The sequence below is a fragment of the Oncorhynchus gorbuscha genome, linkage group LG08 (genome assembly GCF_021184085.1).
Source record: "Oncorhynchus gorbuscha isolate QuinsamMale2020 ecotype Even-year linkage group LG08, OgorEven_v1.0, whole genome shotgun sequence".
In the NCBI taxonomy this organism is placed as follows: domain Eukaryota; kingdom Metazoa; phylum Chordata; class Actinopteri; order Salmoniformes; family Salmonidae; genus Oncorhynchus; species Oncorhynchus gorbuscha.
Window position 1 is genome coordinate 12,046,591 of NC_060180.1, and position 25,918 is coordinate 12,072,508.

Consider the following 25,918-nt stretch of genomic DNA (forward strand, 5'->3'; position numbering starts at 1 on the left):
AATCCATTTATTAGTGGCCAGTGATTTGAGTCTGTATATTGGCAGCAGCCTCTCTATGTTAGTGATGGCTGTATAACAGTATGATGGCCTTGAGATAGAAGCTGTTTTTCAGTCTCTCGGCCCCAGCTTTGATGCACCTGTACTGACCTCGCCTTCCGGATGATAGCGTGGTGAACAGGCAGTGGCTCGGTTGGTTGTTGTCCTTGATGATCTTTTTGGCCTTCCTGTGGCATCGGGTGCTGTAGGTGTCCTGGAGGGCAGGTACTTTGCCCCCGATGATGTGTTGTGCAGACCGCACTACCCTCTAGAGAGCCTTGCAGTTGAGGGCGGTGCAGTTGCCATACTAGGCGGTGATACAGCCCGACAGGATACTCTTGATTTTGCATCTGTAGAGGGTTTTGAGGACCTTCTTCCCCACGCTGTCTGTGTGGGTGAACCATTTCAGTTTGTCTGTGATGTGTACACTGAGGAACTTAGAACTTTCCACCTTCTCCACTACTGTCCCATCGATGTGGATAGGGGGGTGTTCCCTCTGCTGTTTCCTGAAGTACACGATTATCTCCTTTGTTTTGCTGACGTTGAGTGAGAGGTTATTTTCCTCGCACCACACTCCAAGGGCCCTCACCTCCTCCCTGTAGGCTTTCTCGTCATTGTTGGTAATCAAGCCTACCACTGTAGTGTCGTCTGCAAACTTGATGATTGAGTTGGAAGCGTGCATGGCCATGCAGTCATGGGTGAACAGGGAGTACATGAAAGGGCTGAGAATGCATCCTTGTAGAGCCCCAGTGTTGAGGATTAGCAAATTGAGGATACTGCGAAATTGGGGAGAAAAAGGGGTATAATAAAAAATAAAAAAATAAAAAATATATTAAAAAAAAATATATATATATATACAACAAAAAAAGTAAAAATAATACATAAAAATGACAAATAATGGAAAAAAATCTATGGAAATATAGTTTAGCAAAAAAAATACATTTTAATACAGAACTAAAATAGATTAATAAAAAAATCTGAAAACAGTAATATTCTACACACACACACATGAAGGTACTCATCCATAAGAAATCATTTCTGGTGAAAAAACACAAATGTGACAAATTGGTGGATGTAGCGTTTTGGAAATTAACTCTTCAAATTATGCACCAATAAGCCTGTTATATTCAATGAAGTGCCCTTTAAAGGAAATATTCACCCATTTTGAATGTTGTATTGTATTTGTGCATCCCTGAGCGATGTTCTGTCGAATCCCGGGGTCATTTCATGTTTTCATGTCTATCTGAGATCTTTCCATTCACACAGGCAGAAATACAGGGAGGTGTATTATAATGGTGGTGGGGGAGGGGGGGGAGAAACCAGCAAAGAAATGAGAAAGCGACCTGGCATAAAACTCCTGCCAGGAATATCTCGCCTGTTAATCAGACAAAATGTCAAACGAGGATAAATGCTGCCGTTTTTCCAGGCAGCAGGCCTACCTCACATCCATGATTCACAGCTCAGCTTCCAATACAGGGATAGGGAATGGCAGGATTCTCCCTGGGGAGGGGTGAGGGGGAGAGAGAATTCAACAATCCCCTGTAGGTATCCTGACATTTGGCTTATTCCCTCTGGACTCCAGCTTCGATCAACCACATCCTGTGAGCCTGGTACAGTAGCCCCAGGGAGTCACAATCCTCTCTCTCTCTCTTGCTCTCTCTCTTGCTCTCTCTCTTGCTCTCTCTCTCTCTCTCTCTCTCTCTCTCTCTCTCTCTCTCTCTCTCTCTCTCTCTCTCTCTCTCTCTCTCTCTCTCTCTCGCTCTCTCTTCTCTCTCTCCCTCTTTTCTCTCTCTCTCTCTCTCTCTCTCTCTCTCTCTCTCTCTCTCTCTCTCTCTCTCTCTCTCTCTCTCTCTCTCTCTCTCTCTCTCTCTCTCTCTCTCTCTCTCTCTCTCTCTCTCTCTCTCTCTCTCTCTCTCTCGCTCTCTCTTTACTCTCTCTCTCCCTCTTTTCTCTCTCTCTCTCTCTCTCTCTCTCTCTTCTCTCTATCCCTCTCCCTGAAAGCTCACACGTAGGAGAAATGGGGGCAGCATGTTCCAAAGGGATGGGTGATTGACTGTAGAATAGTATAGGCCTTGGTATATTTTTTAATTTGTATTTATTAGGATCCCTATTAGCTGCTGTCAAGGCACTCTTCCTGGGGTACAAACAGGATTAAAACAATTATATCACAAGAAAAACACAACAGCCCACATCATCAATAAAACAATGCATCATACACTACTTCATTATATTATTACTCTCTTATTACAAACGTACGATATAAAATGGATAATACTACAATACAACAACATTACAATGTGTGCGTGTGCAAAGTCAGATTTTACTGCTAGCTTGAGTTCCATGTAGTCATGGCTCTATGTAGTACTGTGCAATTCCTAGAGTCTGTTCTAGACTTGGGGACTGTGAAGAAACCCATGGTGGCATGGCTTGTGGGGTATGTATGAGCATCTGAGCTGAAAATAATTATTCAAAGCAGAATAGGAACGTTGGTGTCTCCGTCGGCAACCATCTGGAACACAATCTAAATTGAATACAGAGTGAGAACGCTATAGTCAAAACCCTCTTAGAAATCACACCTGTATATTATTAACTGTGAACTGGGGTAGAACGTTCAGACATGTCGCTCTTTCACTCATTGTCTGTCCACTTCAGGATGTTGTGTAAGTTCATGTTGTCAATTCAAATGGCACTTTTTAGGGGCCAGAGGGGAAACGCTGTGTCGAATGAGGGAGAGTTACAAAAGGATACAAAAGAAGAAAAGAAGAGATGAATTGTTGTGCCCACTGGGTTAGATGAATTGTTGTGCCCACTGGGTTAGAATGTACTATTCATTTCATGGTCCATTACAGTGTCTTCAAAGGGAAAATACAATGACAATGACGTTATGATAATGATATCGTTTACTGATGTGGGCGAATGTTGCTTGTTCTTCCTCATGTTTGTTGTGGCATAACTCTTCTACAAATGGATAGTTCCCTGAATTGGTGTGACAAAACAGAAGCCTCTGGAAGTGAGCCTCTCATTTGCATGGCTAAGCGTCTCTTATCCGGGCACCATTTGTACTCAGGCATCTGCTCTTCATGTTCTCTAGCCCCGTCCTGCTGTGAGCCAGAATGCAGCCTCTTCAGCATGACTGTGCTCCAGGTTTACTAGTACCTACGAAAGGGAGGAAGAGAGAGAACCAAATACTGCCAGTCATGTGTATGACTGTATTTACAGTTCCAGTTACAAAACCAAACTCCTTTCTCCTCCCAGTTTTCCCGGTACAGGGGCTCTCCTTCACAGGACCTAAGTATCCTCCCACTCCCTCTCCATCTCCTGTTAACGACGGGCAAACTGTGATGTCGTTGCAGTACTACGTCTTCCGATGTTGCCTTAGTAACAAAGAGACATAGACGGAGAGTGGTACTTAAAATTCACGTCATTCTTGCACTAACCTTGTCTCTAAGAGGTCAATAACTTCTCCCTCCTGTCCTGAAGGTACTGACCATTTCAATGTCTGTCTGGCATGTGTTAATATTCCACTGTAGCAGTTTATGGGGGAGGGGGATTGGGGGGTGGGAGGGGGAGGGTTTCTTGGAGAGGCAGTAGTGTATTTTTGGCACTTGGCATCATTGCTTTTCTATCTTTATTAGTTGCAGAGGCAGAGCAATATCAATATCTGTGTAACCAGATACTTCACTCAGAATACCCAGTTCAGATGATGAAACAGTAGGCTATGGCAATGCAGAGCGAATATTTTATGATGACAGCTTCATGTGTAAATGTAATTGATATTAAATCTGAAGATGTCCGTTATCGCATTGGGACATTATAACATGTCATATATTTCTATTTACTTCATATTTTGAAAAGTTGGACACTGAGTGGCATTATGGAATATGCTGAATGAAGCTCATCAGTCGATTGATAGACATACAGAATATTATTGTGACACATGCAGGGTATGCAAATATGATGATCAAAGTAGTTGATTGGTTTTCTATTTTTCAATAATTTATCATTTGTGTTTTTTGACGATGCCTCTCTCTCAAACAGTAAGCTCATATCACTATGTTTGACGGTTCTCTGCGAGAAGGATGAGTTTTAAGCCTCATATGTTTCCAAGTTAATTGTCCTGTTGAAATGAGGTGAAAATGGTTACTAAAATGTGGGGGATTGAATCTGGAAAGATATCTTATGAATAAAGACCATTTTAATATCTTAGTTCAGCACACCTTTATAACATTGGCTATTAAATTAATAATATATTTCTCCATATAATTTACACTATATGAGGTTGAATGTACATTTTTTTATTAACAAGGGCATGGATGGATTTAGCTGATAAAGCCACCAAGTCAGAGGATTGATCTATTCACATTTGACTCTATTCTCTTGATCTGTTTATATATGGCATGTACATTTGAATGAGGATCTCAAACAAGCCTATGTTCTGTTTTTGCCTAAGGCATGAGGAGAACATTGTGTTTTTGGAATGAGTCCATATTATGCAAACGCATCACACTGTTCAACACTGTGTTTCTTATTTGCTTGTCGACATAACTGTGTTTTCACTCAAAATGCCACACATCATGCCTGAGGACTGTGAGCAATTCTCTGTGTAGTGGATGATTTAAAAATGGAACGGGAAGAGGAAGTGTCCATGACCAATTCTCACTCAAATCTGCATTAAATCTGCCTGTATGCTCCATAATGTGTGGTGTATTTATTGTGCTGTATGTGTGACATGCAACAGTGTTTGCTTTTCTAGAACACTGTGATAGAAGTGTGTAGGGTAACTATAACCGTGTAAAAATCTACACTTGTGTCCTCCTCAGATAACACTAGCTGGATAATTCCATTCCCCTCAGGATAAGCAGTTCTTAAAGCCCCATAATACACTAAATGCACAGCTTTCATTCAAAATCTGCAATCATGGTGCTGCAGGATAAAACGTAAATGTTTACAAGATAACACAAACCTGCCACAATAGGCCATTGTCGTTAAATGGGCAATTCATGAAGCTTCTGTAAAGCCCTACAGGAGCAGCAGGCCCACTGTAAGGAAATGAAAAGCTCCTCCATTATTCTCCTCCGTGATGGATGATTGTCCCACTTCCATGCTGGTGATGCTGTAAAAGAAACCCACTCTTTCCTTTCTCTCTCTTTTCCTGGTAGCGAGCAGTTCAAGTGAGTAGATGTATGAAGCAGAGTAAAAAGTTTAGTGCTTCATTAAAAAGTGAATGTTTGTTCTTTTGTCTCAAATGCTCATTGGCGCTCCTTGACAATTCTGAGACACATTATGCACTACAGATGTAGGATCTTCATATGAGCCAGTTTGCTACAACAGGAAAATGATACTGTAACAACAGGAAATGTAAATTATTATGTGGATTATAATTAGGGGGAATTTTTGTGTAGTGGATGAATACATTTTTCATTAGGGCAAATCAAGTCTGAAATGTCAAAGTGGAAATGACAAACTTTAAAAAACTCAAATACAACAAGTTTGCATTTCTAAGCAACAAAAGAGTGATCAAATTAAGATTCCACATATGTAGTTGGAATAGCAAAGTCGTAGCCTTTATTATATTTGGAGCTTTTGTTAGTCATTCCATATTTACATACTTGTGTTCAGAAAACAGGCAATTCGCTGTAGAAAGGCAGCGAGGTGTAGTTCTAGGCATTCAGTACAAGAGAGAAACACTCTTCTTCATGATATGTACTCAGAAAAAAATGTTCAGTGGGAGGGAGAGACAGTGTGAAGTATCGATCATCACTCTGTTATCCTGCCGATTAGCTCAGTGAATCATGTAACTAAGTTCTAAAAAGGTGTCAGGATGTTTCATTTCTCAATGTGCCTGCTGTCGTTTAGCTACTGTATGGATAATCTATTGGCATTGTGAATACTGGTAGCAGCTGTCTTTTACCTAAGGATCTCTGTTGTCATAGTGACAGTGCTTTGTTAGAGACTTGCTCAGAATGATCTGATGAGAACTGTTCAGCAAAGCGTTCGATCCTCTGTCTGTCTGGCAGCAGTTGCACCCGTTGAGGAGGGAGGACATACACGTTAGATAGGCATCTCTGTTACCCCATACTCTTTATACTCTATACCTGTGTTCTTTCAAATCAAATCAAATCAAATCAAATTTATTTATATAGCCCTTCGTACATCAGCTGATATCTCAAAGTGCTGTACAGAAACCCAGCCTAAAACCCCAAACAGCAAACAATGCAGGTGTAAAAGCATGGTGGCTAGGAAAAACTCCCTAGAAAGGCCAAAACCTAGGAAGAAACCTAGAGAGGAACCGGGCTATGTGGGGTGGCCAGTCCTCTTCTGGCTGTGCCGGGTAGAGATTATAACAGAACATGACCAAGATGTTCAAATGTTCATAAATGACCAGCATGGTCAAATAATAATAAGGCAGAACAGTTGAAACTGGAGCAGCAGCACAGTCAGGTGGACTGGGGACAGCAAGGAGCCATCATGTCAGGTAGTCCTGGGGCACGGTCCTAGGGCTCAGGTCCTCCGAGAGAGAGAAAGAAAGAGAGAATTAGAGAGAGCATATGTGGGGTGGCCAGTCCTCTTCTGGCTGTGCCGGGTGGAGATTATAACAGAACGTGGCCAAGATGTTCAAATGTTCATATATGACCAGCATGGTTGAATAATAGTAAGGCAGAACAGTTGAAACTGGAGCAGGAGCATGGCCAGTTGGACTGGGGACAGCAAGGAGTCCTCATGTCAGGTAGTCCTGGGACATGGTCCTAGGGCCCAGACCAGTTGAAACTGGAGCAGCAGCATGGCCAGGTGGACTGGGGACAGCAAGGAGTCATCATGTCAGGTAGTCCTGGGGCATGATCCTAGGGCTCAGGTCCTCCGAGAGAGAGAAAAAAGAGAGAAGGAGAGAATTAGAGAACGCACACTTAGATTTACACAGGACACCGAATAGGACAGGAGAAGTACTCCAGATAAACAAACTGACCCTAGCCCCCCGACACATAAACTACTGCAGCATAAATACTGGAGGCTGAGACAGGAGGGGTCAGGAGACACTGTGGCCCCATCCGAGGACACCCCCGGACAGGGCCAAACAGGAAGGATATAACCCCACCCACTTTGCAAAAGCACAGCCCCCACACCACTAGAGGGAAATCTTCAACCACCAACTTACCATCCTGAGACAAGGCCGAGTATAGCCCACAAAGATCTCCGACACGGTACAACCCAAGGGGGGGGAGGAAACCCAGACAGGCGGACCACAACAGTGAATCAACCCACCCAGGTGACGCACCCCCCCAGGGACGGCACGAGAGAGCCCCAGCAAGCCAGTGACTCAGCCCCGTAACAGGGTTAGAGGCAGAGAATCCCAGTGGAAAAAGGGGAACCGGCCAGGCAGAGACAGCAAGGGCGGTTCGTTGCTCCAGAGCCTTTCCGTTCACCTTCCCACTCCTGGGCCAGACTACACTCAATCATATGACCCACTGAAGAGATGAGTCTTCAGTAAAGACTTAAAGGTTGAGACCGAGTTTGCGTCTCTGACATGGGTAGGCAGACCGTTCCATAAAAATGGAGCTCTATAGGAGAAAGCCCTGCCTCCAGCTGTTTGCTTAGAAATTCTAGGGACAATTAGGAGGCCTGCGTCTTGTGACCGTAGCGTACGTGTAGGTATGTACGGCAGGACCAAATCAGAGAGGTAGGTAGGAGCAAGCCCATGTAATGCTTTGTAGGTTAGCAGTAAAACCTTGAAATCAGCCCTTGCTTTGACAGGAAGCCAGTGTAGAGAGGCTAGCACTGGAGTAATATGATCAAATTTTTTGGTTCTAGTCAGGATTCTAGCAGCCGTATTTAGCACTAACTGAAGTTTATTTAGTGCTTTATCCGGGTAGCCGGAAAATAGAGCATTGCAGTAGTCTAACCTAGAAGTGACAAAAGCATGGATTAATTTTTCTGCATCATTTTTGGACAGAAAGTTTCTGATTTTTGCAATGTTACGTAGATGGAAAAAAGCTGTCCTCGAAATGGTCTTGATATGTTCTTCAAAAGAGAGATCAGGGTCCAGAGTAACGCCGAGGTCCTTCACAGTTTTATTTGAGACGACTGTACAACCATTAAGATTAATTGTCAGATTCAACAGAAGATCTCTTTGTTTCTTGGGACCTAGAACAAGCATCTCTGTTTTGTCCGAGTTTAATAGTAGAAAGTTTGCAGCCATCCACTTCCTTATGTCTGAAACACATGCTTCTAGCGAGGGCAATTTTGGGGCTTCACCATGTTTCATTGAAATGTACAGCTGTGTGTCATCCGCATAGCAGTGAAAGTTTACATTATGTTTTCGAATAACATCCCCAAGAGGTAAAATATATAGTGAAAACAATAGTGGTCCTAAAACAGAACCTTGAGGAACACCGAAATTCACAGAGACAAACTGATATCTTTCCGACAGATAAGACCTAAACCAGGCCAGAACATGTCCGTGTAGACCAATTTGGGTTTCCAATCTCTCCAAAAGAATGTGGTGATCGATGGTATCAAAAGCAGCACTAAGGTCTAGGAGCACGAGGACAGATGCAGAGCCTCGGTCCGATGCCATCAAAATGTCATTTACCACCTTCACAAGTGCCGTCTCAGTGCTATGATGGGGTCTAAAACCAGACTGAAGCATTTCGTATACATTGTTTGTCTTCAGGAAGGCAGTGAGTTGCTGCGCAACAGCCTTCTCTAAAATCTTTGAGAGGAATGGAAGATTCGATATAGGCCGATAGTTTTTTATATTTTCTGGGTCAAGGTTTGGCTTTTTCAAGAGAGGCTTTATTACTGCCACTTTTAGTGAGTTTGGTACACATCCAGTGGATAGAGAGCCGTTTATTATTACATTTACATTTAAGTCATTTAGCAGACGCTCTTATCCAGAGCGACTTCCAGAGCGACTTTATGTTCAACATAGGAGGGCCAAGCACAGGAAGCAGCTCTTTCAGTAGTTTAGTTGGAATAGGGTCCAGTATACAGCTTGAAGGTTTAGAGGCCATGATTATTTTCATCATTGTGTCAAGAGATATAGTACTAAAACACTTGAGCGTCTCTCTTGATCCTAGGTCCTGGCAGAGTTGTGCAGACTCAGGACAACTGAGGTTTGGAGGAATACGCAGGTTTAAAGAGGAGTCCGTAATTTGCTTTCTAATAATCATAATCTTTTCAGTCCATTACAAGCCAATTACTCAATAGGTTTTGGCTTCAGGGAACTTGAAATAAGGCAAGCACTTTTTGTAAGATTCTCCATTTTCTCAAAAGAGTTGTGACGTGCATGTCTTGGTTGCCCTGGTGAATTGATTTTAATAAGGACTTGTGTGTTTACATATCTATATTTGATGCAGTTGTATTTACTATTCTTGATAACAGAGGTGTCTGCTCTACTCTGTTCCATATTCTGTTTCAGTTGAGACGTTGGTACATCCTAGGTTGCTGTGCTACTGTGTCCAGCAATTGCAATTATGTGTTATTGTCATCAAATAGTTAGGACAACAAAACAGTCCATTGTGACTTCAAATGAAATAATCGCCTTCAGTGGAGGCGGTAAAACATTTAAAAAGTGCAGATAGATAGTTTATCCTACTGTAACACCCTGCTCAAACAGAGAGGATGCTATGTTAGCTAGCTGGCTAGGACTATCCAACACAACACTGGAACTCTTCCAAGTCAAGGTTAGCTTTTGGTATTACTAATTTATTGCCACTGGGGCCCGCTGGTGTTAATGCTTACTGACTGTACACTAACGCTACTGCATGATTGTAGCGGTTTTACTAATGCGTTAGTTCCATTAGCTATGCTGACTATGACGTTACTTTAGCTATTATGTGGACAACAATGTAGGCTGTGTGTAGCGGTTTGGCTTGGAAAGTTTTTTTCGCCTGGTCACATACAGCTGAGGTGTTGTGCATTGAAGTCCACAAGTGAAGGGAAGAGGTGAGTGGAGGAGAGCGCATAACGTAGATGAGAGAAGGAATACAACGTGGCTGTTATGAAACTGTGAACTGTGTTTATGCATGATAAGGGGTGTATTCATTCTGCCGATTCTGTTGAAAAATGTATCTTAAACGGATGCAAATGGAACAAAACGGGTATACATTTGTCTGGTAGAAAATCTTGTTTGCAACTGTTAGACTAATGATTACACCCTATATCAGATAGATGCAGGCAAGAGTGTGCAAGGCGGTATTGAATGTCACTGTCTGTCACCTCAAATTTGTCTCTCGACCAGTGTGCACCTGTGTTGTAAACTTTCATTCATAGGCTAGGTTGTAGCAACCTCATGATGGGTATAGAGAAAATTAGAGTATCATGTTGTAGCCTAAACCTATCGCTGTTACATTGAACTGGGTGAATGGAATATGAATAAAAGTCATCCAATATGCTGTAATAGAAATAAGGCCGTCCTCCCTCAGCTTAAACTGCACTGACTGCCATTGGACGTATCTGAAGATTGAACACCATTTCTCAGTAAGTATCTCTATTTTAGACTATTGTACAAAGATCCAGTGCTTAGGTAATGGTAACTGAGACTAACATGGCAGTCTCAGGTACTCAGCCACAGCATTTTTGCAAATGTCCACTGTAAGAATAACATTATGGTAATGTTGCTGTGAAGGGAGGCCTTCAGGGGGTGCCTGCCATCTATATCTAGAAGGGGGGCTGAATATGACAGAGTGGAGGTATGAATATTTATTGTTATGTGTTTACCCTTTATTCTATTGGTCAGTAGATAAATCAGTATCATAATCCATATTTCATAAATTGACAGTTTTTTGTATCAGGAATCAAGGTAAGACCCAGGTGCAGACCGTATCGAAGTAAACATGTTTATTACAGCAACAGGGGCAAAGGTACAGGAAGGCAGGTAGGCTCAGGGTCAGGTCAGGCAGAGGTCAGTAATCCAGAGGTGGGGCAAAGGTACAGGGCGGCAGGCAGGCTCATGGTCAGGGGCAAGCAGAGCGGTCAGGCGGGCGGGTACAGGGTCAGGAGAGGCAGGGGTCAAAAACCAGGAGGACGAGAAAAGAGAGACGGGAAAAGCAGGCGCTGACTACAAAACAAACAAACAAGACGACCTGGCAACAGACAAACAGAGAACACATGTATAAATACACAGGGGATAATGGGGAAGATGGGCAACACCTGGAGGGGGGTGGAAGCAATCACAAAGACAGGTTGTCAGGACCCGGTTACAAACCCGGGTCTCCGGAGTGAGAAACAGTCACTTAACCAACTGAGCCACGAATAGTCGGCAGAACCCAGAAGATGAGGCAGACACAGCAGTACTTGAGACGGTGTATTTAATGAAGTAAAAAGTGAAGTTCTTCAGGAAAACATGTAACTCCACAACCTCAAAAGGAATCTTACAAGAACAAAGGTAATCCTCCAAGACAAAAAAGGTAAATCCACAAGGTGGAAGGTAAAGCACAAAAAGCCTCAAAAGATACTCAAAAAACAAACAAACAATAACAAAAAACAGAATTCCACAAGAGAGTCCACCGGGATCAACAAGAGTTCTCAGGGTACTATGTCTGGGTGCTAACATACAAACACAGAGCAAAGAACAGAGGAAAACAACGGGTTTAAATACAATCAGGGGAAACGAGGCACAGGTGCAAATAATAATGGGGATAAAGGGAAAACAAAAGGTCAAAAGGCACAATGGGGGCATCTAGTGACCAAAAACCGGAACAACCCTGGCCAAATCCTGACACAGGTGAAACAGATCAGGTTGTGACATATATGCATACTTTCATCATTACACCTTGATCCATTATTCTTAAGTATGTGTATGAATAGGAGATGTAATGTTATTATGTTGTGCTATCATTTGTTCTGTCTTTGTTCCCTCTCTCTCCTCCCTCATCGCAGGTGACGAGCTGTACCTGTGACCAGTGGGAATGGTTTAGAGTGCTATGGAGTGGGGCTTGCAGGTCTCCTGGGTTCTGGGCCTGGGAGAACATGAGTGAAGGTGTCTCTGCAAGGAGGCCTTCTTATTGTGTTTGTTATTTTCAGTCTGAGGGCCATGTATTTGTAATAAATATCCCTCAAATGTTGCATCAGACAATGTGGTCCTGCGATTCCTTTCATAGATACAGTCTATGGAAATCCCTTCCAGAGGACAGCTGCCAGAAGAAAATATTTATGGAGTGTAGTTGTCAAGATACTGTACAGACTGATGGGGAAAGTCGACGAGGCACAGGGCAGCCAGTCAAATTAACCAAATGCAATCAACGAGGGTTGAAAATGAGCTTTTGTAATCAACACTAACCAACAAACCCTAATGGTTACCAATTAGTTATCCTATATGATACAGTATATGGGAAGTACATTGAAGTCTATAGAGTAGAAATAGAACAGCAGACATTGCATTGTGTCTGTGTGTGTGTTTACGTGTGTGTATATGTGTGTGTGTGTCACATTGTTACATTGTATTTATTTATGCCAGAGGGCTACTTTGGGATATCTTTTGGCATCCATCCGTGAAGGCTGACGGATCCGGGCCACGCTTCACTTCACTCTGTCCTGTCTGTTTCTGGAAATAGGGCCTTCCGCCAGGGCACCTGAGCCATAGCAATGCTCCAATCCTGGAGAGTTGCGATGCAGATCTGCCTTTCTGTGGCATGTCTGTTTTTATCCAGGTTGTCATGTCACATTTCTTTTAGGTTTTAGCTTGAAGGTGTGATTCAGTCATCACAATGTCCTTTTATATTTCTCTGATGTCTTTTTTGTGACATCTTGTTTTGTCCAGTTTTTTAAAAGACGCATAGGATGGGGAAATATTAGGCAGACACTTTGCTATTAGGGTTGATAAACTAAATTATCACTAATCCAGTAACATAAACTGACATTGACATGAGAAGTGTCTGGTTGAATCAACGTTGTTTCCATGTCATTTCAACGAAGGGACGTTTAACCAACGTGGAATAGACCTTGAATTGCCGTCTGTGCCCAGTGGATCACAGAGGCAGAGCTGTGTCACAGAGGCCATTCACAACAGCAGCCTTTTCCGGCCACTTTCCCCAGTCTCCTGACTATATTTCCACTGATAATTTCTAACATTATGTCTTCTCTCTTTTCTTCCAGATGGAGGACGTAATAGCCCGCATGCAGGATGAGAAGAATGGAATTCCTATCCGCACTGTGAAAAGTTTTTTATCCAAGATTCCAAGTGTTTTTTCAGGTAAACATCTTACCTAAAGCTTGTGTTGTAATATATTGTAAGCAGTGAAATGGTAATGCCAGCTAATAAAGTCTTCTGGCTTCTGACTGACTTGGGAGAGCTGTCCGTGGTTGTGAAACCCATACACCTAAACCAGAGATGAAACAGAATACCAAAATTAATCATAATGTTGCAGGGAGCTGTGCAGAGTTCTGAAAAGAGAACCTAGAGTTGAGAAACGACACTCAAAACTGAACACAATGGAAACTTGAAGGCTAGATAGCCTTGTAAATGTGTCTTGTTCTCTTTAATACCTTATGCAAAAGTGGAGCATGCATATTCCTTTTGCAGGATAGCAAACAACAGATATGAGTTGCCATTATTCAGGAAGTCACTCGTGACCTTCCCTAGAATACGTATACAAGCAGAACAGTTGATGTAATGTGAGTGGTGATCCTGGAACAGTAAAGTACTCTGGAGCCAAGATGAAGTCCATAGAAAGACTAAATGAACAGCACAGCCACAGGATGAATGGAGGAACTGTTTTGTTCAGTCTTATTCAGTGCTGCTCAGCATTCAGTTAAAATGAAATGCCCCCTATTTAGTAGTAGCTGCAGTACAATAGTTTGTTAATTGAGTCACGTATACACTCCCCTCCATATTTATTTAGACAGTGAAGCTACATATTTTAAATACAACTCTACACTCAAGCGTTCGTAATGTAAGATAAAATGTTTGTATGAAGCGACAATACAGAATGTCACCTTTTATTTAGGGTATTTTCATACATACATGCATGCATGCATACATACATACATACATACATACATACATACATACATACATACATACATACATACATACATACATACATACATACATACATACATACATACATACATACATACATACATACATACATACATACATACATGCATGCATGCATACATACATGCATGCATGCATCCACGCACGCACGCACGCACGCACGCACGCACGCACGCACGCACGCACGCACGCACATACATACATACATACACATACATACATACATACATACATACATACATACATACATACATACATACATACATACATACATACATACATACATACATACATACATACATACATACATACATACATACATACATACATACATACATATGCATCATACATGCAGTGCATTCAGGAAAGTATTCAGACCCCTTGACTTGTCCCACATTTTGTTACGCTACAGCCTTATTCTAAAATTGATCAAATATGTATATATTCTCATCAATCTACACACAACACCCCATAATGACAAAGCGATAACAGGTTTTTAGAAATTTTGGCAAATATATTCAAAACAGAAAACAGAAATACCTTATTTACATAAGTATTCAGACCCGTTGCTATGAGACTTGCAATTGAGCTAAGGTGCACCTGTTTCCATTGATCATCCTTGAGATGTTTCTAAAACTTGATTGAAGTCCACTTGTAGTGAATTCAATTGAATGGACATAATTTGGAAAGGCACCCACCTGTCTATATAAGGTCCCAGTGTTGATAGTGCATGTCAGAGCAAAAACCAAGCCATGAGGTCGAAGAAATTGCCCGTAGAGCTCAGAGACAGGATTGTGTCGAGGCACAGATCTGGGGACGGGTACCCAAACATGTCTGCAGCATTGAAGATCCCAAAGAACACAGTGGCCTGCATCATTCTTAAATGGAAGAAGTTTTGAACCACCAAGACTCTTCCTAGAGCTTGGAAGCTGAGCAATTGGGGGAGAAGGGCCTTGGTCAGGTAGGTGACCAATTGTGATGGTTACTCTGAAAGAGCTCCAGAGTTCCTCTGTGGAGATGGGAGAAACTTCCAGAAGGACAACCATCTCTGCAACGCTCCACCAATCAGGCCTTTATGGTAGTGGCCAGACGGAAGCAACTCCACACAAAAAAGCAAATGCCAGCCCGCTTGGAGTTTGCCAAAAGGCCCCTAAAGTGTCTCAGACCATGAGAAAGAAGATTATCTGACTGATAACACCAAGATTGAACCCTTTGGCCTGAATGCCAAGCGTCACCTCTGGAGGAAACCTGGCACCATCCCTACAGTGAAGCATGGTGGTGGCAGCATCATGCTGTGGGGATGTTTTTCAGCGGCAGGGACTGGGAGACTAGTCAGGATCAATGGAAAGATGAACAAAGCAAAGTACAGAGACATCCTTTATGAAAACCTGCTCCAGAGCACTCAGGACCTCAGACTAGGGCTAAGGTTCACCTTCCAACAGAATAATGACCCTAAGCACACAGCCAAGACATCGCAGGAATGACTTCAGGAAAAGTCTCTGAATGTCTTTGGCCCAGCCAGAGCCTGGACATGAACCAGATTGAACATTTCTGGAGAGACCTGAAAATAGCTGCGCAGTGACATTCCCCATCCAACCTGACAGAGCTTGAGAGGATCTGCAGAGAAGAATGGGAAAAACTCCCCAAATACAGGTGTGCCAAGCTTGTAGCACCAATAAAACTCAATGCTGTAATCGCTGCCAAAGGTGCTTCAACAAAGTACTGAGTAAAGGGTCTGAATACTTATGTAAATGTGATATTTATTTTCTGATTTAAAAAAATTAATTTGCTAAAATGTATAAAAAAATGTTTTTGTTTAGTCGTTATGGGTTATTGTGTGTATATTGACGAGGATTATAAAAAAACAATTTAATCCATTTTAGAATAAGGCTGTAACGTAACACAATGTGGTAAACGTTAATGGGTCTAAATACTTTCCCGAAGGCATACATGCTGTCATAGTATTACACTATTTTCAGAATAGCCTTGTAGCGGATTACCTCACACATCTCACCATTTTAACCTCCTAGAAAGTGAGTAATTGCTGAAGGTGTGAATTTTACTGGGTGTATTAATGATGGTAATCCATGATCAATCTTATCTGGATATGCTAATGCTAATTGGCTGTTATCTTACAGTTTTCTGTAAATGCTATCAATTTTCAAAACAGTGGACTCAAGACACTGAACTTTGTGGCCTTTTGCAAAACAGTAAATGCATTTGATAAACACATTCATCAAATGAACACAACAGATGCTCTTGATGAAAAAAAGATGAACACAAACATTTCTCTTGAGTCTAACCTGACAAAACAGAAAGTAACCCTGTCTTAAAATAAATCCCAGTTGATCAATACATTTTATTTGCAGTCGATGATCACAATTGGACATACAACAATTAAAATGTGCAGAATTATGGGCTAATACTCTCCTTTTATGCATAATTCACCAAACAATTTCATACACATCAAATCGAATATCATTCATGTTCAAAAAAGAAAATGGAAAGTAAGCACATAGTGTACAGGATCCAATTCTCATCACAACACATGTTCGTGTATTCAATACATAGGCTGGTCTACTCATAGGTTTTTTGACTTTCCATCAGCAAGCAGAAACACAGCGTTAATTCAAACAGTGCTTCCCAAACTGTGGGTCGTGGCAGGGTTAAATGATTTGTGCATTACAACACAACAAATGTACATATACACACTTGTAAACATAAACAACACAAAAGCAAATATAAAGTATGTAGAAAAGATACTGGACCTAGATATTTTTTAAATAATAAGAGGATTGCTGAAATAGTAGTGGGCCGGATTCAAACCCATGCTGCAGCATTATATGTGGTCTAGTGGCAGCAGCTCAGACTACAAGACCAACATAGGTCACAATATTTTCTCTTCTGATGAAAACAACGTGTCGATATTCTTTGAACAAACACTTTACAGGGAATTTTGTATTCATTGATGACAATTGTATTTCAAGTTGTGCAAAAGTGGGTCTAAGAAATGCAATCCATGTACAACGCCAAGAAAAGGATCAGACATTCCGAAGATGTATTTAAGCGTTTGATCATTATTGTTCTGCTTTGCGTTAGTTTATCCACAGTTTTTAATCCACCTATTTTTCTGAAGTTGTGGTAAGACGTGTCGAGTCCTCAGGAGCTCATCTCAGAGACAGGGGAAGAAAGAGACAGGTGTGGAGAGTCACTCCATCTCTTGGTGACCCCGCTGATCCCTTTTCTTCACTTAATACATTCTGTCCATCTCGTACACCACACATAGAGAGGAGAGATGGAGAGAGAGACACAGTGATAATAACTTTTCTATCTAAGCCATGTGAAAACCAGTGGTTGAGCTGGGGTGTGAAGATGGCTTGAGGCCAGATGTTGCACTCAATATTGTGGGCTGTTAAGATTATTTACTTGTAAGATCATTTTTATTTACGTGCACTAATGATGGCTTTAAATCCATTCTAAATATATGGCTCTGATATGTACTAGCCATGTTGTCCTTAGCATTAGTTAGACAGGTTCTGCCATGACTGTTCCAGCCACTATCAGGGGTGTAATTTGTATGAATGAGAACAGAGGTAGGTGGTTTCTAATGGTAATAAAAGCATAGTGTGTTGGACTGCCAATTACCCACCCACATGCTAGGAATTTGCATGTAATTAATGGGCCAACTCTGGTGTATTAAAGGGGCAATCTGCAGTTCAAACAATAACAAAAACAAACATAACACCTGTCACATTCTGACCTTAGTTCTTTTGTTTTGTCTTTGTTTTAGTATGGTCAGGGCGTGAGTTGGGTGGGTTGTCTATGTTTGTTTTTCTATGAGTTGGTATTTCTGTGTTTGGCCTGGTATGGTTCTCAATCAGAGGCAGCTGTCAATTGTTGTCCCGATTGAGAACCATACTTAGGCAGCCTGTTTTCACCCTTGATTTGTGGGTGACTATTTTCTGTGTCTGTGTTTTCCACACGGAACTGTTTCGGTTTTTGTTATTTCACGTTTTTATTTTGTATTTTTCTGTGTTCTATTAAAAGTATCATGAACACTTACCACGCTGCGCATTGGTCCTCCGATCCTTCCTACTACTCGTCAGAGGAGGAAGAAGACCGTTACAACACCAATGTTTTGCAAACAAACGAGGGAGGGGGCTGGAGAAATGTAACAAGGACTGACCGTCAATATTATCCAAATTATAGTTTTAACTATGCTGTGAGAGTATGCAATGTTTATTTAAAATAACATTGTTTACAAACAATGGAGCAAAACAAGCTTATATTTTGGGTTGTGATGGGGTATGACAGTTGAACTAAGCTTATGAGGCATTTATACGTTATATTCTTCAAGAATTAGTGGGTACATATCATTGATATATAAGTCCACAAATAGATGTAGCAATCCCATTTTGCCCCTTTAATAATGTCTATAGTTTACATCACTGGGCTAAAAGGTGCTGTATACAGTAGGCTTTGGGTGTATTTATGTGTGTGGTTTTCCATTCCAGGTTCTGACATTGTACAGTGGATGATCAAAAACCTGAATATTGAAGATCAAGGTAATGCATGCTTATTAGTGTCCTATTATGTCTCCTATTATGTGACACTAGATATGTGAAACAGTGAATCATTCACAGTTAAACTACCGTTCAAACGTTTGGGGTTACTTAGAAATGTCCTTGTTTTTTAAAGAAAAGCACATTTTCTTTGTTCATTAAAATAACATCAAATTGATCAGAAATACAGTGTAGACATTGTTAATGTTGTAAATGACTATTGTTGCTGGAAATGGCAGATTTTTAAATAGAATATCTACATAAGAGTACAGAGGCCCATTATCAGCTACCATCACTCCTGTGTTCCAATGGCACGTTGTGTTAGCTAATTCAAGTTTATCGTTTTAAAAGGCTAATTGATCATTAGAAAACCCTTTTGAAATTATGTTAGCACAGCTTAAACTGTTGTGCTGATTAAAGAAACAATTAAACTGGCATTCTTTAGACTAGTTGAGTATTTTGAGCATCAGCATTCGATTACAGGCTTGAAATGGCCAGAAACAAAGTACTTTCTTCTGAAACTAATCAGTCTATTCTAGTTCTGAGAAATGAAGGCTGTTCCATTGCGAGAAATTGCCAAGAAACTGAAGATCTCTTGTACAACACTGTGTACTACTCCTTTCACAGAACAACACAAACTGGCCCTAACCAGAATAGAAAGAGGAGTGGGAGGCCCCGGTGCACAACTGAGCAAGAGGACAAGTAGATTAGAGTGTTTAGTTTGAGAAACAAACGCCTCACAAGTCCTCAACTGGCAGCTTCATTAAATAGTACCCGTAAAACACCAGTCTCCACGTCAACAGTGAAGAGGCGACTCTGGGATGCTGGCCTTCTATGAAGAGTTGCAAAGAAAAAGCCGTATCTCAGGCTGGTCAATAAAAAATATATATTAAGATGAGCAAAAGAACACAGACACTGGACAGAGGAACTCTGCCTAGAAGACCAGCATCCCGGAGTCGCCTCTTCACTGTTGACGTTGAGACTGATGTTTTGCGGGTACTATTTAATGAAGCTGCCAGTTGAGGACTTGTGAGGCTTTTCTAAAGCAATAGATTTTTAAGACATGTATATACTGTAACCTAGTATTTTTATTTTATTTTTATTTTACCTTTATTTTACTAGGCAAGTCAGTTAAGAACAAATTCTTATTTTCAATGACGGCCTAGGAGGGGCAGAACGACAGATTTGTACCTTGTCAGCTAGGGGATTTGAACTTGCAACCTTTCAGTTACTAGTCCAACGCTCTAACCACTAGGCTACCCTGCCGCCCCAGCAGATGCTGCCACTTTAGGTCAGGTCACTCAGAGGGAAGCTTTTCAATGGCAGACAAAGGGAGGCAATAGGCATAACCCCTATCACTGATTTAGAGGAGAGCTCGTGTGTGTGTACATTTTGTTGCATGTGTTGGTATGGATGGGTCGATTCCCCCGCATTAGTGACACATTTATCACTTTCTAACACAAAGCTGACTCAATAGTACTTCATAAACCACGCATGGACTCTGGAGCACTGGAGAACTCTCAAAAGGGCTGTAGCCAGGGTGAAATACCTGCTCCCATACAACAGCAGGAAACAGGTTCAGACTGAAAAGGGTAGAGCTCTGAGTGAAACCATTTGATTTCTTGACTTCAAGGCGTTTTATTGAGGAATCTCACTTTACTGTGTCGTCACTGACAAGGTCTCACAAGAGCAGGAAATTGCACTGAAACACAGTTTCAGCCTGAGAGAATCTTGTTGGAGGCCGCAATGGTCCTGTGAGGAAAGTTTACATTTGGTTACAAATGTTATAGAACACAAATGGACGGTACCAATACACCCATAGCCACATACTAGTACAGAAATGACCTCAAATTAATTATGATCTCCAGTCTGCAGGGTATTTAGGAGGAAGTGTACATTTGAATGGCTCAGCCATTTTAAAGACTAATACAGGGCATACGAGTAGAGTCGGGGGTCATAAAGTCAGACAGCTGTACTTTAAGTAGGGAATAACAATTTGAGGATACTCTTCCCAAGCCAGACACTAATTTCTATTCCAGGTTAAGAAATAATATTTGATATTTTCCTGTTTCATCCTACGGAGAAGCTGTATACTTCTGGGTATACCACAATTTGTGGTAATAAATGCATGATTTAGGGCTATGTGCTAACAATCCAGAAAGTTGTTAAAAGTAAAGAAATATAAACATTGAGTAGACTTAAGTTATTTTGGGTGGGTGAGTGGATTTGTCTTTAAGCCTGTTTGATATCCACAGTGTGTGAAGCTCTAACCAGACATTAATTTAGATGAATGTGCAAATCCACTCTCAGAATGCTTGAATATATGCAATCTATGTGTAGTCTTCTGAAGGGAAGCTATCTGGCTCTTTCTGTAATTGCTATACCTCTACAGTATGTTGCTGTTTCGCTTCACAACATTGCATCTAACATGCAGACTAACAATCTCACACAAGCACAAAATGCATAAACACACACAAATCCACATGCAAAGACGCAAATACACTTGAAGGGCACTCACATTTATCAGTAAACATGTCTTTAAACATGAATGAGTGATAATTTATTGATGCATAGCTGGATCTTACATACATTCTAGATACAGAGAAATAGTGATAAAAATAGAATGGGTTTAATTTTACATTAGGAGAGGTGACAAGGGTATGGCATATGAGGTAAACATCCCCATCGGTACTATACTGACCTCATTTACCATACCCCGGTGAAGGGGGGAAGTGAGGTGTGTCAAAGGGGACAGTGGGAATATTAGGGGTGTTGTGGTGGAAAATTATAGGATTTTATTTGTGTTGTCCAGTGGAGGCCCTTCACCTGGGGACCCTGATGGCTGCCCACGGCTACTTCTTCCCCATATCAGACCATGTACTCACACTGAAAGACGATGGCACTTTCTACAGGTTTCAGGTACAGTGAATTCATAGGCTGCATAGCTCTTATGTGTACTATAATGTACTCCTACTGTCTACCGTATCTGATCCAATCCATATCAGACCATACATGGAGGACTAGGATTCATATGTCTTTATTGAGCGCTTATCCACAGGGACTTATGGGCTTTATATTTTACACCTAATCCAGTTATATTGCTGGATGTTTTACTGAGGCAATTAAAGTGCCCCGCTCTAGAGAAATAACAGGGATTTTAGTCAGGTGTCTCTGTTTTTAGATCAAGGTGTCTCTGTTCTTAGATCCAGGTGTCTCAGTTCTTAGATCAGTTATTAGATTAAGGTGTCTCAGTTCTTAGATCAGTTATTAAATCCAGGTGTCTCTGTTATTTGATCAGTTGTTAGCTCAAGGTGTCTCAGTTCTCATATCAGTTCTTAGACCAAGGTGTCTCAGTTCTTAGATCAAGTTGTCTCAGTTCTTAGATCAGTTATTAGATCAAGGTGTCTCAGTTCTTAGATCAAGGTGTCTCAGTTCTTAGATCAGTTATTAGATCCAGGTGTCTCAGTTCTTAGATCAGTTCTTAGATCAAGGTGTCTCAGTTCTTTAGCTGCCTTGTCCCTCACTATTTCCTCCTCACAATCGTTGTTCCCAGACCCCCTACTTCTGGCCGTCAAACTGCTGGGAACCAGAGAATACAGACTATGGTAAGTGTGTCTTAGCAGTAGTGAATAGTTTTACACAATGGAAGGCTGTACAGAGCATTGAATGTAACCATCAACATGATAATATCAAAATTGATTTTATTTGTGTAGCATCTGACATGCAGTACATTGTGGCCCAAATGGCTTTGCAGAAGAAAACAGAACCATCAATGGTGGTTTGTTCATTTCAATGTGTGAATATATGTATTTGTATGTAAGTTGCTACAACCCCTCTAGCCATATAGATAGCCGTTTGCATCCTCAAAGCAGCGATGGATGTTGTTAAGACCATTTTACATGCCACATGGTACTCTGGTTATGGAATCACATCAATGTTGTGGCCTAGACTGCAGCTGATGCAGAAAGGGTTTGGCAAAGTAAAAATGTTATCTGTAAAACAGCATCTGGTCAACAGTAGTTTTCTCTGTTTTCTGATTGATTTGTTCTTCCTCTGTGTTCTGTGCCCCAGCCGTTTACCTCTGCAAAAGAACAATGCAAAACAAAGCTCGTCTGGAGCTGGCAGACTACGAGGCGGTAGGTCTTCTCTTTTCATTGTCATTGTCTCTGTAGTGTGTTAGCACTAGCATCCTTAACATTGATATCAGCCTGTATCTTCATCTCGTTAGTATGTTAGCACTAGCATCTGTAACTTGCCTAGTTTAGTGTTAAGGATGCTAGTGCTAACATACTAAAGAGATGATGATACAGGCTGATATCAATGTTAAGGATGCTAGTGCTAACATACTAAAGAGATGAAGATACAGGCTGATATTAATATTTTGTATTTTTTTTATTTAACTTTGATTTAAGTAGGCAAGTAAATATGTTAGCACTAGCATCCTTAGCATTGATATCAGCCTGTATCTTCATATCATTAGTATGTTAGCACTAGCATCCTTAACACTGATATCAGCCTGTATCTTCATATCTTTAGTATGTTAGCACTAGCATCCTTAACACTGATATCAGCCTGTATCTTCATATCTTTAATATGTTAGCACTAGCATCCTTAACACTGATATCAGCCTGTATCTTCATATCTTTAGTATGTTAGCACTAGCATCCTTAACACTGATATCAGCCTGTATCTTCATATCTTTAGTATGTTAGCACTAGCATCCTTAACACTGATATCAGCTTGTATCTTCATATCTTTAGTATGTTAGCACTAGCATCCTTAACACTGATATCAGCCTGTATCTTCATATCTTTAGCATGTTAGCACTAGCATCCTTAACACTGATATCAGCCTGTATCTTCATATATTTAGTATGTTAGCACTAGCATCCTTAACACTGATATCAGCCTGTATCTTCATATCTTTAGTATGTTAGCACTAGCATCCTTAACACTGATATCAGCCTGTATCTTCATATCTTTAATATGTTAGCACTAGCATCCTTAACACTGATATCAGCCTGTATCTTCATATCTTTAGTATGTTAGCACTAGCATCCTTAACACTGATATCAGCCTGTATCTTCATATCTTTAGTATGTTAGCACTAGCATCCTTAACACTGATATCAGCCTGTATCTTCATATCTTTAATATGTTAGCACTAGCATCCTTAACACTGATATCAGCCTGTATCTTCATATCTTTAGTATGTTAGCACTAGCATCCTGATAACACTTTGATATCAGCCTTGTATCTTCATATCTTTAGTATGTTAGCACTAGCATCCTTAACACTGATATCAGCCTGTATCTTCATATCTTTAGTATGTTAGCACTAGCATCCTTAACACTGATATCAGCCTGCATATCTTTAGTATCTATCTTTAGTAATCTTTATCTTCATATCTTTAGTACTAGCATCCTTAACACTGATATCAGCCTGTATCTTCATATCTTTAGTATGTTAGCACTAGCATCCTTAACACTGATATCAGCCTGTATCTTCATATCTTTAGTATGTTAGCCTGTATCTTTAGTATGTGTGTTATCTTTATCTTCATATCTTTAGTATGTTAGCACTAGCATCCTTAACACTGATATCAGCCTGTATCTTCAAAGTGAAAACTTTTTTTCTGTTGCTATTATTGTGTTATTATATCATGTCATGAGATAAGACAAATCATTATTTGGCTAGATTTACTATTTTGATTTTTTTATGGTCATTGTTGTTTCAGGAGAGCTTAGCGAGGCTACAGAGAGCATTTGCCAGAAAATGGGAGTTCATATTTATGCAAGCAGAAGCACAAGCAAAGTAAGTTTCCAAATGAAACAAATCTACTATGTGTTGATGAGTGTTAAGTTGATCACCACACTCCTACTCATTATAACGGATGTGCCATCATCTCTTAACTACCATTTCTCAGCAGTTTCCTAACAACACCACATTTTAGGCAGGGGAAGTGTCAAAGACAAAACATGAATATTACATATGGTTTTGTGAAAAGACCTGAAAAGTAATTGCTTGTACTGTGTATCCTTTGTCCTCAGAGTTGATAAGAAAAGAGATAAGATTGAGAGGAAAATCCTCGATAGTCAAGAAAGAGCGTTTTGGGATGTGCACAGACCAGTGGTGAGTTTATTGAGCTTTTAAAATCGCATGCTCCATAACATAAAACCTAGCTACAAGTTTGGCCAAATTTTCCACTGGAGGATACAGCTAACTGGAGCCTAACATGCTGTCCAAACCGTAACTTTCATTAGGCACACCTGTCCCCTGTTCCCGCTGATTAGTACTTGTATAAGTGTGCCCTTTGGTTTCCATTGGGCTGTCGATTATTGTTACAATGTCCGTTGGTGCATGTGAGTACCTGTGCTGTGTATTTAGGCTTTCGTGCCATTGTGGATTGTGCCGATGATCCTCACTCTTTTGTTTGTTCACCCACACCAGAAGCGATCAGGACATCGAAACAAACTCTAAACCAATTATAATAATTCGGGGACATGTCAAAAAGCATGAAACATTCATGGCAATTTAGCTAGCTAGCTTGCCTTTGCTAGCTAATTTGTCCTGGTGTATAAACATTGGGTTGTTATTTTACCTGAAATGCACAAGGTCCACTACTCTGACAATTAATTCACAGATAAAACAGTAAAGCAAATTAATTTCTCATCATCTCTCCTCCTTCCTTCAGACTTCTTTTTCTTCTTAGGACTTTATATGACGGTTGGCAACCAATTTTATGGTGCATTACTACAACCGACTTCAGTGCGGACCTCAGTTAATCTTTCAATCACCCACGTGGGTATATGCTCCTAAAAAACAATGAGGAGATGGGAGAGGCCAGAATTGCAGCGCGTTGATCATCACAAATAGAACCAATTTCTATTTTAGCGCCTGGCTATGCAGACGCTCGCTGACGCGACGTGAGCGGTGTGGTCAGCATGTAAGGGATTGATTCAATCTGTATCACTTAACATTTCAATCGCGCTATTGCGTTGCAGTTAAGTTAATTTCCGATTGAGTGGACATATGTAGCATTTACTGCGATTGCAGTCTCCGCGAACGCAGAACATTGCCTTTAAATTTCAATCGCGCTATATCGCTGAACTTCCGCAATACGGATTGAATCGAGCCCCTAACTTAGTATTTCTGTTTGTGGATATTGTGGTGTATTGTCATGCATACCATGCTTAGAAATATCCATTATCCACATTATCTTAGAAATTCAAAATACATGTAATTGATTTTTTTTAATTAGATGTTTTTTGTAAATGTTAAATAACTTAACCTGTGCTTTCTTCAGTCTACAAAGTAATTTATTTC

The 25,918-nt window shown here is 40.8% G+C and overlaps 1 protein-coding gene across 4 annotated transcripts in view; it reads left to right on the forward strand.

Annotated features, from left to right (window-relative positions):
* LOC124041204 (regulator of G-protein signaling 7) overlaps nucleotides 1-25,918 on the forward strand; it is a 54,974-nt gene that overhangs the window by 20,072 nt on the left and 8,984 nt on the right. For all 4 annotated transcript variants that reach the window (XM_046358500.1, XM_046358499.1, XM_046358502.1 and 1 more), the window contains exons 3-9: nucleotides 13,129-13,225; nucleotides 18,547-18,597; nucleotides 21,407-21,513; nucleotides 22,148-22,199; nucleotides 22,666-22,730; nucleotides 24,330-24,406; nucleotides 24,643-24,724. In XM_046358500.1, the coding sequence (XP_046214456.1) occupies nucleotides 13,129-13,225; nucleotides 18,547-18,597; nucleotides 21,407-21,513; nucleotides 22,148-22,199; nucleotides 22,666-22,730; nucleotides 24,330-24,406; nucleotides 24,643-24,724 (531 nt within the window). The remainder of the gene's footprint in view (nucleotides 1-13,128; nucleotides 13,226-18,546; nucleotides 18,598-21,406; nucleotides 21,514-22,147; nucleotides 22,200-22,665; nucleotides 22,731-24,329; nucleotides 24,407-24,642; nucleotides 24,725-25,918) is intronic.